The sequence below is a fragment of the Phoca vitulina genome, unplaced genomic scaffold (genome assembly GCF_004348235.1).
Source record: "Phoca vitulina isolate PV1807 unplaced genomic scaffold, GSC_HSeal_1.0 scaffold3, whole genome shotgun sequence".
Lineage (NCBI taxonomy): Eukaryota > Metazoa > Chordata > Mammalia > Carnivora > Phocidae > Phoca > Phoca vitulina.
The window spans coordinates 29,869,004-29,884,061 of NW_022589706.1; the positions used below are offsets into that span (position 1 = coordinate 29,869,004).

Consider the following 15,058-nt stretch of genomic DNA (forward strand, 5'->3'; position numbering starts at 1 on the left):
TTTACTTCCTATAGATAACTGTTGCTGGCAGTTTGGGATGCATCTATCCAGAATATTTCTGATGCATTTTCAAATTTATATACATACATTTTTTTCACTTAAACATAAATGGGGTGACACTATTCCTATTGTTTTGCATCTTGTTCTTTATACTTACCAGTGTAACCATAAACATATTTCCATGTCTACATATAGAAATCTACCTCTCACTCATTCTTTTTTAACAACTGCATAGTATTCCATTGTATGGATGTAATAAGCTTTATGTTCTCCAATTTTTTTTTACCTTTACAAAGAACACATTAGTGAATGTCATATTTCTTAAATATACAATAATATATTATGCTCTTATTACAAATACATGGGATAAAATGCTAGTAGTATTTCAGGGTCAAAGGACATGGGCATTTTAAAATTTGGTAGAATATTCTCCAAAGGAATATAGTGCCAGTTTACATTTACACTTATAGTGTATGAGGGTGACTATTTCCTCATGCCCTTGACAATGCTGGATATTGCCATTGTTTTAACTTTCTTGTGTATTTGATGGGCAACAGATGGTATCTTTAATTTTGAGTTTCTCTAAATTAAGATGGTGAGACCTCTATCTGAGACCAAATCCTTATCCTATCTTTACCCTAACTGCCCACAGAATGGATCGTGTTCCCCTTATGTTGAGGTGACCGCTTATTTTCTCTCCTGCCTCCTTGAAGGAAAAAAAGAAAATTATGTGTTTGCCACTGATTTAGCCATATGAAACAAACTCCCATCTCATCACCCTTTGCTGGGTCCGAAGCTGCTGTCTCTAAAGTGTGATCTCGTGCTTTGTATCAGTTAGTGCTGGAGAAATCTTGAATAGATTATGTACAAAACTGTTTTTAAATTTTATATTATTTTGAAACTTTGCTTCTTTAAGGGTTGGGGCACATTGGCCACCCTGTCTGGCTGAGAACTCTCTACAGTCTGTGGGCTGACAGTGTGCTGATCTTTTAAAGTTTCCTTCCCTCCCCAATTCCCCTTTTTGGTGAGGTTTCTGTGAGGCCTGTTAGGTGTGCATCCTGCAGCTTATTGGCTTAGAATGCACTCTCCTTTGGTGTGCTCTCTGGGGGCCGATTGGGAGAGAGAAACCAATAGTGCAAACTGTTTTGATACTGAAAATTGACAAGTGTCTTTTTGAAATAAAGAACCAGTCCCTCAAAAAAAAAAATTTTTTTTTTGAGTTTCTCTGATATTACTGAGGTTGGTTATCTTTTAATATGTTTATTTGTTTTTCTTAATTCTTCTGTGATAATTTTTATACCCTTTACTCATCTTCTATTACATTGTGTGTCTTCTTAAATTGATTTTCATGAGTTTTTGATAGATTTTAATTCTTAATTGTGTATGTTCTGAATATTTTCTTTTTTTTTTTTGAGTTACCTACTTTTTATTTATTTTTTAAATTTTATCTTTGTTTCAAGTTTTTATTTAAATTCCAGTTAGTTGACATATAGTGTAATATTGGTTTCAGGAGTAGAATTTAGTGACTCATCACTTACATATAACACCAAGTGCTCATCACAAGTGTCCTCCTTAATACCCATCACCCATTTAGCCCATCCTGTGCCCACCTCCCCTCCATCAGCCCTCAATTTGTTCTCTATAGTTAAGAGTCTCTTATAGTTTGCCTCCCTTTCTTTTTTTTTTTTTGTTGTTGTTCCCTTCCCCCATGTTCATCTGTTTTGTTTCTTAAATTCCACGTATGAGTGAAATCATATAGTATTTGTTTTTCTTTGACTGACTTATTTTGCTTAGCATAATACTCTGGCTCCATCCACGTCGTTGCAAATGGCAAGATTTCATTCTTTTTGATGGATGAGTAATACTCCATTGTATATATATACACCACATTTTCTTTATCCATTCATCAGTCGATGGACATTTGGGCTCTTTCCATAATTTGGCTATTGTTGAGAGTGCTGCTGTAAACAATGGGGTGCGTATGCTTCTTTGAATCAGTATTTTTGTACCCTTTGGGTAAATACCTAGTAGTACAATTGCTGGGTGGTAGGGTAGCTCTATTTTTAACTTTTTGAGGAACCTCTGTACTGTTTTCCAGAGTGGCTGCACCAGTTTGCATTTCCCCCAGCAGTGTAAGAGGGTTCCCCTCTCTCCGCATTCTCACCATCTGTTGTTTCCTGGGTTGTTAATTTTAGCCATTAGTGTGAGGTGGTATCTCATGGTGGTTTTGATTTGTATTTCCCTGATGATCAGTGATGTTGAGCATCTTTTCAGGGTCTGTTGGCTATCTGTATGTCTTATTTGGGAAAATGTCAATCCCACTTTTTACCTGGATTATTTGTTTTTTGGGGTGTTGAGTTTGATAAGTTCTTTATAGATTTTGGATATTAACCCTTTATTGGATATGTCATTTGCAAATATCTTCTGCCATTCTGTAGGTTACCTTTTAGTTTTGTTGTTTCCTTAGCTGTGCAGAAGCTTTTTATCTTGATGAAGTCCCAGTAGTTCATTTTTGCTTTTGTTTTCCTTGCCTCTGGAGACATGTCTAGTAAGAAGTTGCCATGGCTGAGGTCAAAGAGTTTGCTGCCTGTGTTCTCCTCTAGGATTTTGTTGGTTTCCTGCCTCACATTTAGATCTTTCATCCATTTTGAATTTATTTTTGTGTATGGTGTAAGAAAGTGGTCCAGTTTCATTCTGCATGTGGCTGTCCAGTTTTCCCAACACCAATGGGTTGAAGAGATGGTCTTGTTTTCATTGATATTCTTTCCTGCTTTGTCAAAGATTAGTTTTTGTTTTTGTTTTTTTTTAAGATTTTACTTATTTTTCGACAGAGAGAGAGATAGCGAGAGAGGGAACACAAGCAGGGGGAGTGGGAGAGGGAGAAGCAGGCTTCCTGTGGAGCAGGGAGCCTGACGCGGGGCTCGATCCCAGGACCCTGGGAGCTTGACCGGAGCCAAAGGCAGACACTTAATGACTGAGCCACCCAGGCACCCCTCAAAGATTAGTTGACCATATCGTTGTGGACCCATTTCTGGGTTTTCTATTCTGTTTCATTGATCTATGTGTCTGTTTTTGTGCCAGTACCATACTGTCTTGATGACTACAGCTTCGTAATATAGCATGAAGTCCGGAATTGTGATGCTTCCAGCTTTGCTTTTCAAGATCGCTTTGGCTATTTGGGGTCTTTGGTGGTTCCATACAAATTTTAGGATTGTTTGTTCTAGCTCTGTGAAAAATGCTGGTGGTATTTTGATAGGGGTTGCATTAAATGTGTAGATTGCTTTGGGTAGTATAGACATTTTAACAATGTTTGTTCTTCCAATCCATGAACATGGAATGTTTTTCCATTTCTCTGTGTCCTCTTCAATTTCTTTCATAAATATTCTATAGTTTTCAGAGTACAGATCTTTTACCTCTTTGGTTAGGTTTATTCTTAGGTATCTTATGGTTTTTGGTGCAATTGTAAATGGAATCAATTCCTTGATTTCTCTTTCTGCTGCTTTATTTTTGGTGTATAGAAATGCAACAGATTTCTGTATGTTGATTTTGTATCCTGTGACTTTGCTGAGTTTGTGTATCAGTTCTAGCAATATTTTGGTGGAGTCTTTTGGGTTTTCTACATAGAGTATCATGTTATTTGTGAATTGTGAAAATTTGACTTCTTCCTTACTGATTTGGATGCCTTTTATTTCCTTTTTTTTTTTTTCTAGTGAGGGAGAGAGTGGGGCAGGGAAGAGGGAGTGGGGGAGAGAGAGAGAGAGAGAGAGAGAGATTCCTAAGCAGATTCCACACCCAGCATGGAGCCCAATGTGAGGCTCAATGTCATAACCCTGAGATCATGACCTGAGCCAAAACCAAGAGTCGGATGCTTAACCGACTGAGCCACCTGGGCGCCCCAGGATGCCTTTCATTTCTTTTTGTTGTATGGTTGCTGAGGCTAGGACTTCCAGTACGATGTTTAACAATGGTGAGAGTGGACATTCCTGTCTTGTTCCTGACTTAGAGGAAAAGCTCTCAGTTTTTCCCCATTGAGGATGATATTAGCTGTGGGTCTTTCATACATGACCTTTATGATGTTGAGATATGTTCCCACTGTCCCTACTTTGTTGCGGGTTTTTGTTCTGAATATTTTCTAATGTTCTTTCTTCACATTTTGTTTCATTCCCCCCCATCAGTGGGGATATTTCAAACTTAGAAGTACAGAGGAAAGTATAACAACCCCTCAAGAATCCAATTATCAACACATGGCCAATCTTGTTTTATCTATAGCTCCCTTACCCTCACTCTACTAAATTACTTTGAAACCAGTCCATTTCATCTTTAAATATTTCAGTCTATATCTCTAAAAAACAGGTATTTGTTTTAGTTTATATGATAGTGGTAGTTGAACTGTTTTAGAAAGTTCACTAAGCACTGCCTATAGTAATCTGTCGTCGGTCTTAATATCCTCTCAGTTGCACCTTGGTTGAAAATCTAGGATGGTTTTGGATAGTTTGAATTCAGGCAAAGAAAATGAGTGACCTTCTGCTGATTATTCCTTTTCTTGACAAAATTGAAAACATTTTGTCTCTTTCCAACTAATCCAGTCAGGAGGAGTAAGGAATATATTTGAGGTTCTAGTAGGCCTGCAATATAATATTAAGTCATCTGCATGTTGAGCAAGTGTAGATTTTTTTGCAGAATCCACATCCTTTAAATCATTAGTTTAGCATTTTGAAAGTAATAAAGAGAATCAGTGAATCCTGGTATCTGTGGGGTTTTGTCCTCTCAGAAGAAGCAAACAGTTGTTGATTGATTATCTTTATATTCACAGATATGCTAAAGAGAGCTGCAGTTAAATCCACAGGGGTGAAATATTTCAGTAAAAGAAATATATATTAGGGTCAGGTAGCTTCAGAATTTTGGTATCACTATTCAGTTAAAGGCTTCCATTGGGTTCTTTTAGGTAATAGAGATGCTAATACAGGATATGATCAAATGTTGTTCCGATAGGGCAGATTGCATTGGGGAATTTAGATGCTTGCGCTGCAGTTATAGTTCTGGTTACTTTGGGGAACAGATATAACGTGGCGGGATTAAAATAGAGATAGAGGTGCCAGTATCTGAGAAAAATGTACACATAGTTTTGTTTGACAGTCAGGCTTTATTTAGGAGAATCTGAATTTTTTAACTGTATTTCTAAATGCTGTATATTTCTAAAGCTTAAAGGTGACAGTATTACCTTCCCTTGATGAGTTGGTTAAATTTCTAAGTGGAAATTGAGAGACAATTATGGTCAGTAATATAGGAAGAAAAGGGGCAGAGAGAGTTTCTTGAGAGCATGGGAGTTCAGTATAAAGAGGGGGAGCAGTGAGATAGGAAGGTGATCAAGGAGAAGGGAAAGAGGGTGGAGGAGACATGCTAGGAAGGAAGGAACAAAATAGGCAAAGTAGTGGGGTTCAAATTGTCCCATTTTTGGCCAATGGAAGCACCTCAAGTTGGTTCTGAAGTCCCTTTGTCATAACCCTAGTATTGTAGCATCCTTGCTTTTAGGTACAATAAGATGTTTCAGGTTTATCTTGTATATGTCCTGCCCCAGACTGGGCATTACCCATCTCTGAAAGGAACCCCATTTCTTTTTAGTGGTAAATAAAATTGAGAGATTGTACTCGGGGTATTAGCATTAGGGGTACTTTTCTTTTTTTTTTTGAGAGAGAGAGAGAGGTGTGGAGGGGCAAAGGGAGAGGGAGAAAGAGAATCCCAAGCAGCCTCTATGCCCACCATGGAGCCTGATGCAGGGCTCGATCTCATCACCCCAAGATCATGACCTGAGCAGAAATCAAGAGTTGGATGCTTAACTGACTGAGCCATCCAGGTGCCCCAGGGGTACTCATTTTTAATAGGTTGGCATATTTTTAAGGTCTTTCCAGTGGACAGTAATAGGAAATACTTCATTTTTCTTAAGAGAGAAGATATACAGGCTATTCTGAAAAACTTAATTTTTTTTCTTTGTTGTGTTTTGTAACTCTTTTCTTACACTGAAAATCTTATTTCTTTCTTTTTTTTTTATTTGAGAGGCAGCAAGAGAGGGAACACAAGCAGGGGGAGTGGGAGAGGGAGAAGCAGGCTTCCCGCAGAGCAGGGAGCCCGATGCGGGGCTCGATCCCAGGACCCTGGGATCATGACCTGAGCCGAAGGCAGACGCTTAACGACTGAGCCACCCAGGAGTCCCTGAAAATCTTATTTCTTAATCCATTAGTATAATTAATTACAATTTTGGTTTATTCTTACAGTGTAGTTTCAAAATAGTAATACCAATATTATTGCCATCAGGATGATTTAAGTTTTCTTGACTTTTCTTTTTGTCTTTAGTATATATTCCACTAGGGATGTATAGTTATATTTCTTTGTTTTAAATTCACTTGAAATTTCTGTCTGCATGGATAAACCATAAAATAGATGTAAAATTAGATTCATTTGTTTATTTTGCTTTAGATTTTTAGAAATAATTTTGATTTTTATTTTATAATTTTATAAAATATTTACATGATTCCAAAGTCACATCTACCAGACAAAACCTTCAGAGAAATTTAGTTTCTATCCTTATCTTTTCTACCTTATTCCTCCTTCTCACATCAGTAACCATTTAAAAAATTAGTTTTGGAGTTATTTTTTCCATTAAAAAAATATATTATGAAATAGCATATATACTGGTATTAACCCTCCCCCCCCGGTCCCCTTTCATGAATAAAGTATACTTTCTGTCTTTTCTTTTTTTATTGACGTTATGTCCTGAGGACCATTCTATAGCAGTAAATAGAGACATTTCTTCATTCCTTTTATAATACTCCATTTTTGGGGGTACACCATAGTTTACTCAATCATTCCCCCCACAGGTTGTTTCCAGTCTTATGCTATTAAAATAATGATACCATGAATAGGCTGTACATACTTTAAAGGAAATATTTAAACACAATTTGAGAAAATAATAGAAATTTGTTTTTCTTGTATTTTTAAACCTTGAGCTAAAAAATGAAGACTTGGTTCTTTTATTAGGATTAAGTAACTCATATTTTTAGATAGTATTGAGAAGAAAGAGACCTTATATCAAAGTACCTTTCTCGTGCCTGGGTGGCTCAGTTGGTTAAGTGTCCAACTCTAGATTTCAGCTCAGGTCATGATCTCTGGGTTGTGAGATCAAGCCCCGCCTCAGGCTCTGCACTAGGCCTGGAGCCTGCTTAAGATTCTTTCTCTCCTTCTGCCCCTGCCTACCCCCACCCTCTAAAATAAATAAACAAATAAATATTTTATTTTTTTAAAGATTTATTTATTTGTTTTTTTGAGAGAGAGAGAGACAGCAAGAGAGGGAACACAAGCAGGGGGAGTGGGAGAGGGAGAAGCAGGCCTCCCGCAGAGCAGGGAGCCCGATGTGGGGCTGGATTCCAGGACCCTGGGATCATGACCTGAGGCGAAGGCAGACGCTTAAAGACTGAGCCACCCAGGCGCCCCAACAAATAAATATTTTAAAAAGTGCCTTTCTCTCATTGCAAATCTAGATTTCTCCCTGCCTTTTTTTTATTGTGTTAAAAAAACACAACAGAATTTATCATTTTAAGAGAATTGTTAAGTATATTCACATTGTTATGAAACAGATATTCAGAAAATTTTTTCCCAGAACTTTTTCATCATGTAAAACTGAAACTCTGTTACCCAGTGGTTCCCCTTTTCCCCTACCTATAGCCCTTGGTAACCAGTCTCCTACTTTCTGTTTCTATGAATTTGACTGCTATAGATATCTCATATAAATAGAATCATACAAAATTTGTCTTTTTAACTGCATTATCTCACATAGCTTAATGTCCTCAAGGTTCATCTGTGTGCCAGAATTTCCTTTTTAAGTTTGAATAATATTTCATTGTATGCATATACTGCATTTTGTTTATCCATGGACATTTTGGATGCTTTCACTTCTTGACTATTCTGAATAGTGGTGCTCTGAATATGGGTATGTAAATATTTCTTTGAGACCCTGCTTGCTTGCTTGCTTTTCTTTTTCTTTGTCTTTCTTTCTTTCCTTTTTTTTTTTTTTTGGTGTATACCTGCAAGTGGGATTACTAGATCATATGGTAGTGTTTAATTTTTTGAGGAACCCTCCATGTTGCTTTCCATGGCGGTTGCACCATTTTACAGTCCCACCAGTATACGGAAGGTTTTCAGTTTCTCCACATCCTCACCAACGCTTGTTATTTTCTGGGTTTGGTTTGGTTTGGTTTTGGGATAATGGCCATTCTGATGGGTGTGAGGTGATACCTCATTGTAGTTTTAATCTGCGTTTTTCCGATAGTAAGTTTGATATGAGCATCCTTTAATGTGCTTGTTGGCCATTTGTATATCATCTTTGGAGAAAGGTCTGTTCTAGTCCTTTGCCCACTTTTTATTTGAGTTGCAGATCCAGATTTTTTATAATAATCTGATATTTTTGCTGATAGCCAGTAGAACATATTTAACATACTCTCAAAGAGAATAATTGTGTTACCCTAAAATGTGACTAATAGAATATGTATGAGCTAAATGTATTTTGTAATTCTTTTCTTATAAAGGGCTATTTAGAAACCAAAAAATATTAAGAGAATATAGAGACTTCCTGGGAAACACCAAGGTAAGATTATCTTTCTGATAATATTACGTGTGTATATTTTGCACAGTGAAATTTTAGTATCAGTCCATTGTGAAATTTTAGCATGTCTGATCATAATTCAAGATTTTCTTGAGCACATTGTAACTTAACAAATTATATAGTCTGTTTGTCTCTGTTTGGTTTTCTTGAAATTAAAAAAAACTGGGACAACTTCTCTTTAAATTCATAACAGTGTTGGGGGGGGTGGGAGGGATGGGGTGGCTGGCTGATAGACATTGGGGAGGGTATGTGCTATGGTGAGTGCTGTGAATTGTGCAAGACTGTTGAATCACAGATCTGTACCTCTGAAACAAATAATGCAATATATGTTAAGAAAAGAAAAAGATAGCAGGAGGGGAAGAATGAAGGCGGGGGAATCGGAGGGGAAGACGAACCATGAGAGACGATGGACTCTGAAAAACAAACTGAGGGTTCTAGAGGGGAGGGGGGATGGGAGGATGGGTTAGCCTGGTGATGGGTATTAAAGAGGGCACGTTCTGCATGGAGCACTGGGTGTTATATGCAAACAATGAATCATGGAACACTACATCAAAAACTAATGATGTAATGTATGGTGATTAACATAACAATAACAAATTAAAAAAAATTCATAACAGTGTTATAAACCATAGGTGTATAGATAGAGGTAAGGGAGAAGACTTATTTTCTTAGGTTTTTAGCAAAATTCAGCTCTCATAAACACCTTTAATTTCCTTTGTCCTCTCTCCTACTTCTAACCCTGATTAAATATTCAAACTGCCACTTCTCTGCTTGTACTCAAAAAGTTTAGCCCTTGGAGGAGAAAATTACACAGCCATTCTGATTCTTTTTTTCATATTATATGAGTATATATAAAACCAGCAGACACGATGCTATTTGACAGTCTTACTGAACTTCCATAGTGCATTCAGTCTCTCTCTGAGATAGCTGTTGCATACTTTTCCTCTCTTCCCAAACTTCCTACAGCCTTACTCTTCAGCTGATGACCTTGCTTCATCTTTCACTGAAAAAAATAGATGTAATTGATAATAGTACCTCCCTTTCCATCACCAGATTTAATAACTTATCTACTTCCTATTAGAAGGAAATTAATATTGGGACTAGTATAGAAAGTTTACTTCTATTATCCTACCTCTTATTCTCTTCTGAATCCTCTTCATTTGGGCTTTCATCCCCACCACTCCACTGAATGGCTCTTATCAAAGTCACCAATACCTCCAACATACCAAGTAGTCATGTCCAGAGTCACCGTTGCATTTAAACCTAATTGGGAAGTATCTCCTGTCAAGAAGTGAATGTCCTATCTGGAGAAAAGGCTAGCTGTGCAAATTGTCTCCTTTCTTCTGAGTTACATTTGAGACCTTGCTCCCTTTTGGCAAAATTTAGGTTGGCAATGATGACAACTATAGTCATATTTTATTTGATGTTCTTTTCTTTTCCATTCATTATATTCAAAACTCCGTAATTTCCATTTCCCATTTGAATTTTATGTTTCTGGCATTCCATTGGTGGAGTCCTTGTCTGCCTCATGAGCCAACCTTTTCACTTTGGTGCCCTGGCAGCTGTGGAATAACTTAGGCTGGTGAGACCAGCCTCCTGGGAAGATCTGTTCCTAGGTGTTAGATCTGTTTCACATGGAGGATCATTGTCACCGGATGTTTGAGAGTAGCTGCTGACTTCTGAAATCAGTGTCACTAGAAGCCTTTTGAGGATTCATACTTGTCAACCTTGAAACATTCCAGGGTTTGAATGGAATTTCTTTTTTTTTTTTTTAAGATTTTATTTATTTATTTATTTATTAGAGTGAGCAAGAAAGAGAGAACATGATTAGGGGCAGAGGGAGAGGGAGAAGCAGACCCCCCTTCTGAGCAGGAGCCGGACGTGGGGCTCGATCCCAGGACCCTGAGATCATGACCTGAGCCGAAGGCAGATGCTTTTCACCGACTGAGCCACCCAGGCACCCCTAGAATTTGTTTCTATTACACTCTTTTTTTTGTAGTAATAGGATAACACTTTAATTCCCTCTACTGTTCCCATATTTCTGTAAGGAGCATTTACTCTTCTACTGAAGATGGCTGCTTTCCTTCTTTAAAATATATGGGGCTAGTCCTGTTAAATATTAAATATTTTTAAATTAAATATTACGTTCTTTACTTTTTTTTTTCTGATCCAGACACTTGTTTTTCTTTGATATTTTTCTATGTATTAGGGGAGCTCTAGTAGTGATATATATGAACTCACTATGTCCTGGGTCTGCCAAAAGCATTCTCTCGTCAGAACCATATCTAACTGTCTGATATCTAATTTCTCAATGTCCTTTTAATACATTTCTCCTTTAATACATTTCTACTTTCTTGTGCCTTTCCTTAGAATTCTAATTCTGAATTTATTTGTGATAGTCCTTTAGAGCATCAGAAGTACCTTTATCTCTACTTGCCGTTATAACCTTGAAGTGCAAGTAGTGCTTTGAGTATTTTACACTGATTTTGCTGGTAGTCCTTTTTGAAATATTGCCAAATTTTCTAATTTTGTTCCAATATTTTATTTTTATTTTTTTTAAGTTTGCAGACCCCTGAAGTATGATGTTCATGAAGCAGTTTTTTTTTTTTTTTTTAAGATTTTATTTATTTATTTGACAGAGAGAGACACAGTGAGAGAGGGAACACAAACATGGGGAGTGGGAGAGGGAGCAGCAGGCCTTCCGCTGAGGAGGGAGCACAATGCAGAGCTCGATCCCAGGACCCTGGAATCATGACCTGAGCCGAAGGCAGACACTTAACGACTAAGCCACCCAGGCACCCTGTTCCAATATTTAAAAAAAATTGTTTATTATTAAAAATTTCAAATATATACAAAAGTAGAAAAAATAAATATTTGATATACCCATCTTCCAGTTTCAGTAATTCCCAGCATATTGGCCATTCTGATTTCTAAGGGGTAGTTCTCCAATTGCTTTTATTAATGGGATTTAGGGGTGACTTTAACAGGATGCTTCCCAAGGGGGTTGTGAATCCTGGCTCCTTGTAGATCTCTTGCTTTTCCTTGGACTTTGTCACTATTTCTGATCTCATGAATACCAACATGTTTTCACCTTTTCTGTAATCATTTTTTATCAGCAATCTGTGCTTCATGAGTCTCTTTTTCCTTATAGTATTCTATTCTAATTTTAAAGATCTCATTTTCCTTCCTTATCTGTCTTACTTATCCCAAAAGTTCTCATACCTTTCTTCTAAAGAAAGATTTCTCATCTTCCACTTTAAACAACATCTTTTCATTTATCTCTGCATTTTTTTTTTACTGTTCCTAAAATAATTTTTTGGAGTTTTGTTTTTCTCTATTCAGCCAAAGGATACAGCACATTCTCATTATAATAAAACAGACATACTCTGGTTTTTATTAATCAATAAACAATAGAACTCAGAAATCTAGAGCCATGGTCAGAATTTGTAGTTTGCAAAACTAAGTTCAAGTAAAATCGTGGATAAGGTTTCTTCCTGCCTAATATCTTGTCTTAGTTCTGGGGGCAGTTCAAAACAGAATTTGGGGGCATCTAATTGCACATTGTTTGTCAAGAGCTGGCCTAACACTTAAAATCTAGAAGCTCCCTCTTGTGTTCTCTTGTCCACAGGGAATGTAGGAGGTGCTATTTAAAATCTTGGTCTGCAGACCTGACTGCAAAACACTATAATAGTGAGAAAAAATTTAAATAGGCACTTTTCTCCCCTAATTCCTGATACGGAATCTCACCTCAGCTTTCTTGGCAATACCCAACCAGGGTGTATCTATGGAATTCAAGTGTAAGCTGCAGCAAGCAGCCTGTCTTACAGCTCTCAGTGAGGGCTGTTTCTACTTCTTCAAGGCTATTGTCGTCTGTATGCAAGGGGACAAAACCGCCATAAGCTGTGGTGACTTACCAAGAAGTAACTCTTACATGTCATGACCCCAGTAACAACCTAAAATTTTACTCCTTATTTGTTTTCCTCATCTATTTCTCAGAGTTCCAAGCCAGTACATTAGATCTTAAAGACTCTTTTTTTTTTTTTAAAGATTTTATTTATTTATTTGAGAGAGAGAGAGAATGAGACAGAGAGAGCACATGAGAGGGGGGAGGGTCAGAGGGAGAAGCAGACTCCCTGCTGAGCAGGGAGCCCGATGCGGGACTCGATCCAGGGACTCCAGGATCATGACCTGAGCCGAAGGCAGTCGCTCAACCAACTGAGCCACCCAGGCGCCCAAGACTCTTTTGATTTAGACTTACCCAGTAAATTGTAGACAACTCTACCTGTCTTGCCCAAATATGGAGCCATGAAAGAACAGAAAAGAATCTGTACCAACTCCCAAAATAAAGGAGGGAGCTAATAAGCATGCCCAGCATTCTCTCCTAAATTTACCTCACTAAACTTAGTCAACCTCCAGAGGGCCACTGGGGAGGAGGGGAGGCCACCATTGCCGCGGGGCGGGGTGGGGGGGCAGGAATCTCTTCTCATGGAAATCTGAGAAGGAAGAAGTATTCAAGTGTCCACCACCAGTAGCAAGTATTCCTTTTCCTTGGAACACCTTGTTCTCTGGGAGCCCAAGATAGTCTTTCTCCTGGTTTTCCTTGTACTTCATTAATACCTCCACTTCCTTCATCTCTTCTGCAAAAAATCTCTGCTTATTTACTCAATCTCCAAATATTGGAGATTCATTATAGACCCTTTTATATTTCAAGCCCATTAGCAGGTCCAACTGGCATTTTCTCCAAGATAGATACCTAGTGTACTTGCTTCTCACCATGCCTCTTACTGAAACCTTAGTCTAAATCATCACCATCCTTTACCTGGAGTACCTTCCTAATTGTTCTCTCCACCTCTGCTTTTGTCCCCATAATTTATCCTCTACATTTTATTGAAAGATTTTATTTATTTTTATTTATTTGTCAGAGACAGAGAACACACAAGCAGGGGGAGCACCAGGCAGAGGGAGAAGCAGGCTCCCCGCTGAGCAGGGAGCCCGATACGGGACTCAATCCCAGGACCCGAGGATCACGACCTGAGCTGAAGGCACACGCTTAACTGACTGAGCCACCCAGGCATCCCTATTCTCTACATTTTAAACTATATCTTTGTAAAACCTAAATTTGACTATACCAAATACCTGCTTAAAATCATATGGTGACTTTTTGCCAGTAGAGTAAGAGTTATACTCCTTACCATAGTTTCCAAAATCCTGTGGAATGTGGTCCCTGCCTCCTTCTCTGTCCTCAACCCCTACCATTCCTTGCTTTCTATGCTCTTAGCCACACCAACCCAACCTTATTTTGTCCTTTCCATATACCCAACTTATTTCTGTTCCACAGTCTTTAAATGTGCTGTATGTATACTTTGCCTGAAACCATTCTTCCATATTTTTTCATGGTTGCTGCCTTCTCATCTTTGAACCTCTTTCCTACTCTAGCTAAAATAACCCTTTCCACATACACCCTCCCTCCATACATGATCCTCTCCGTTCTGTTTTATTTTGTTATGTTCATTATTATCTGATGTTATATTTTTGTTTATGGATTTATTTTCTATCTTCCTGGACTAGATTGTGAGATCAGTGAAGGCAGGACTCTTGTTTTGTTTACTGTCAGGTCCGAGCATCTAGAATTATGCCAAGCATGTAGTAGTTGCACAATAAATATTTCTTGAATAAATTGCATAAGGCAGAATTATATGAAGTACTTTAATAGAAAGGTAAAGTTCAATAATAAATGTGCAGCAGAGTGAGTATTTATTCTCTGTGACCGACCAAGGAAGGCTTTACATAGAAAAATGCCAGTTGGCCTAACATGGAATAGGATAAGTAAAAGCTGGATAAATTGTGGTAGAAGATGATGATAGCATTCCAGGGAGAGGAAAGAGCAGGAGAAAAAACGTAGAAAGTATACATTGAAGGAACAGCAAAACTACATTTAACTCAAGAAAAATAGTTTTCTTTACTTGGTTTGTTTCTTTTGGTCTGTTTTGGAATTAAACATATTATCACTTGAGGTCTTTGGTATTTAAAGAGCAGTAAGGAGTTAAATTAGAGAAGCAAACTTGGCTTTGGCCATTCCTTGTTTAAAAGTTAAGTTGCTCAGGAAATGGAAAAATTTTAGAATATATCGATTTTAGTTCAGTACATTTTTACCACTTTATCCCTAGTTTCTATGTAACCAACTCAGATCTTTTCTGGCAATAGGCAGGAGATTACTTACAAGGAAACAAACAATTAAGGTTTTGGAAAAGGACTCATAGGTACTCTCAATTTCTATCTTCTCACTTTTTAAAGTGGAGATTCTGGAGAAAAAAGCAAATAACTAAATCTAGTTGTTCAGAGGGTTTAATAGAGGACATATTTTCTGGTGTGTCAGATCACTTATAAGCATTAAACTGTTTC

At 37.6% G+C, this 15,058-nt stretch overlaps 1 protein-coding gene across 1 annotated transcript in view; it reads left to right on the forward strand.

Moving 5' to 3' along the window:
- The window catches only part of SLC30A9 (solute carrier family 30 member 9), a 79,902-nt gene that overhangs the window by 30,486 nt on the left and 34,358 nt on the right, over positions 1 to 15,058 (forward strand). Inside the window, exon 7 of the mRNA XM_032400268.1 lies at positions 8,580 to 8,638. Within this exon, the coding sequence (XP_032256159.1) occupies positions 8,580 to 8,638 (59 nt within the window). The remainder of the gene's footprint in view (positions 1 to 8,579; positions 8,639 to 15,058) is intronic.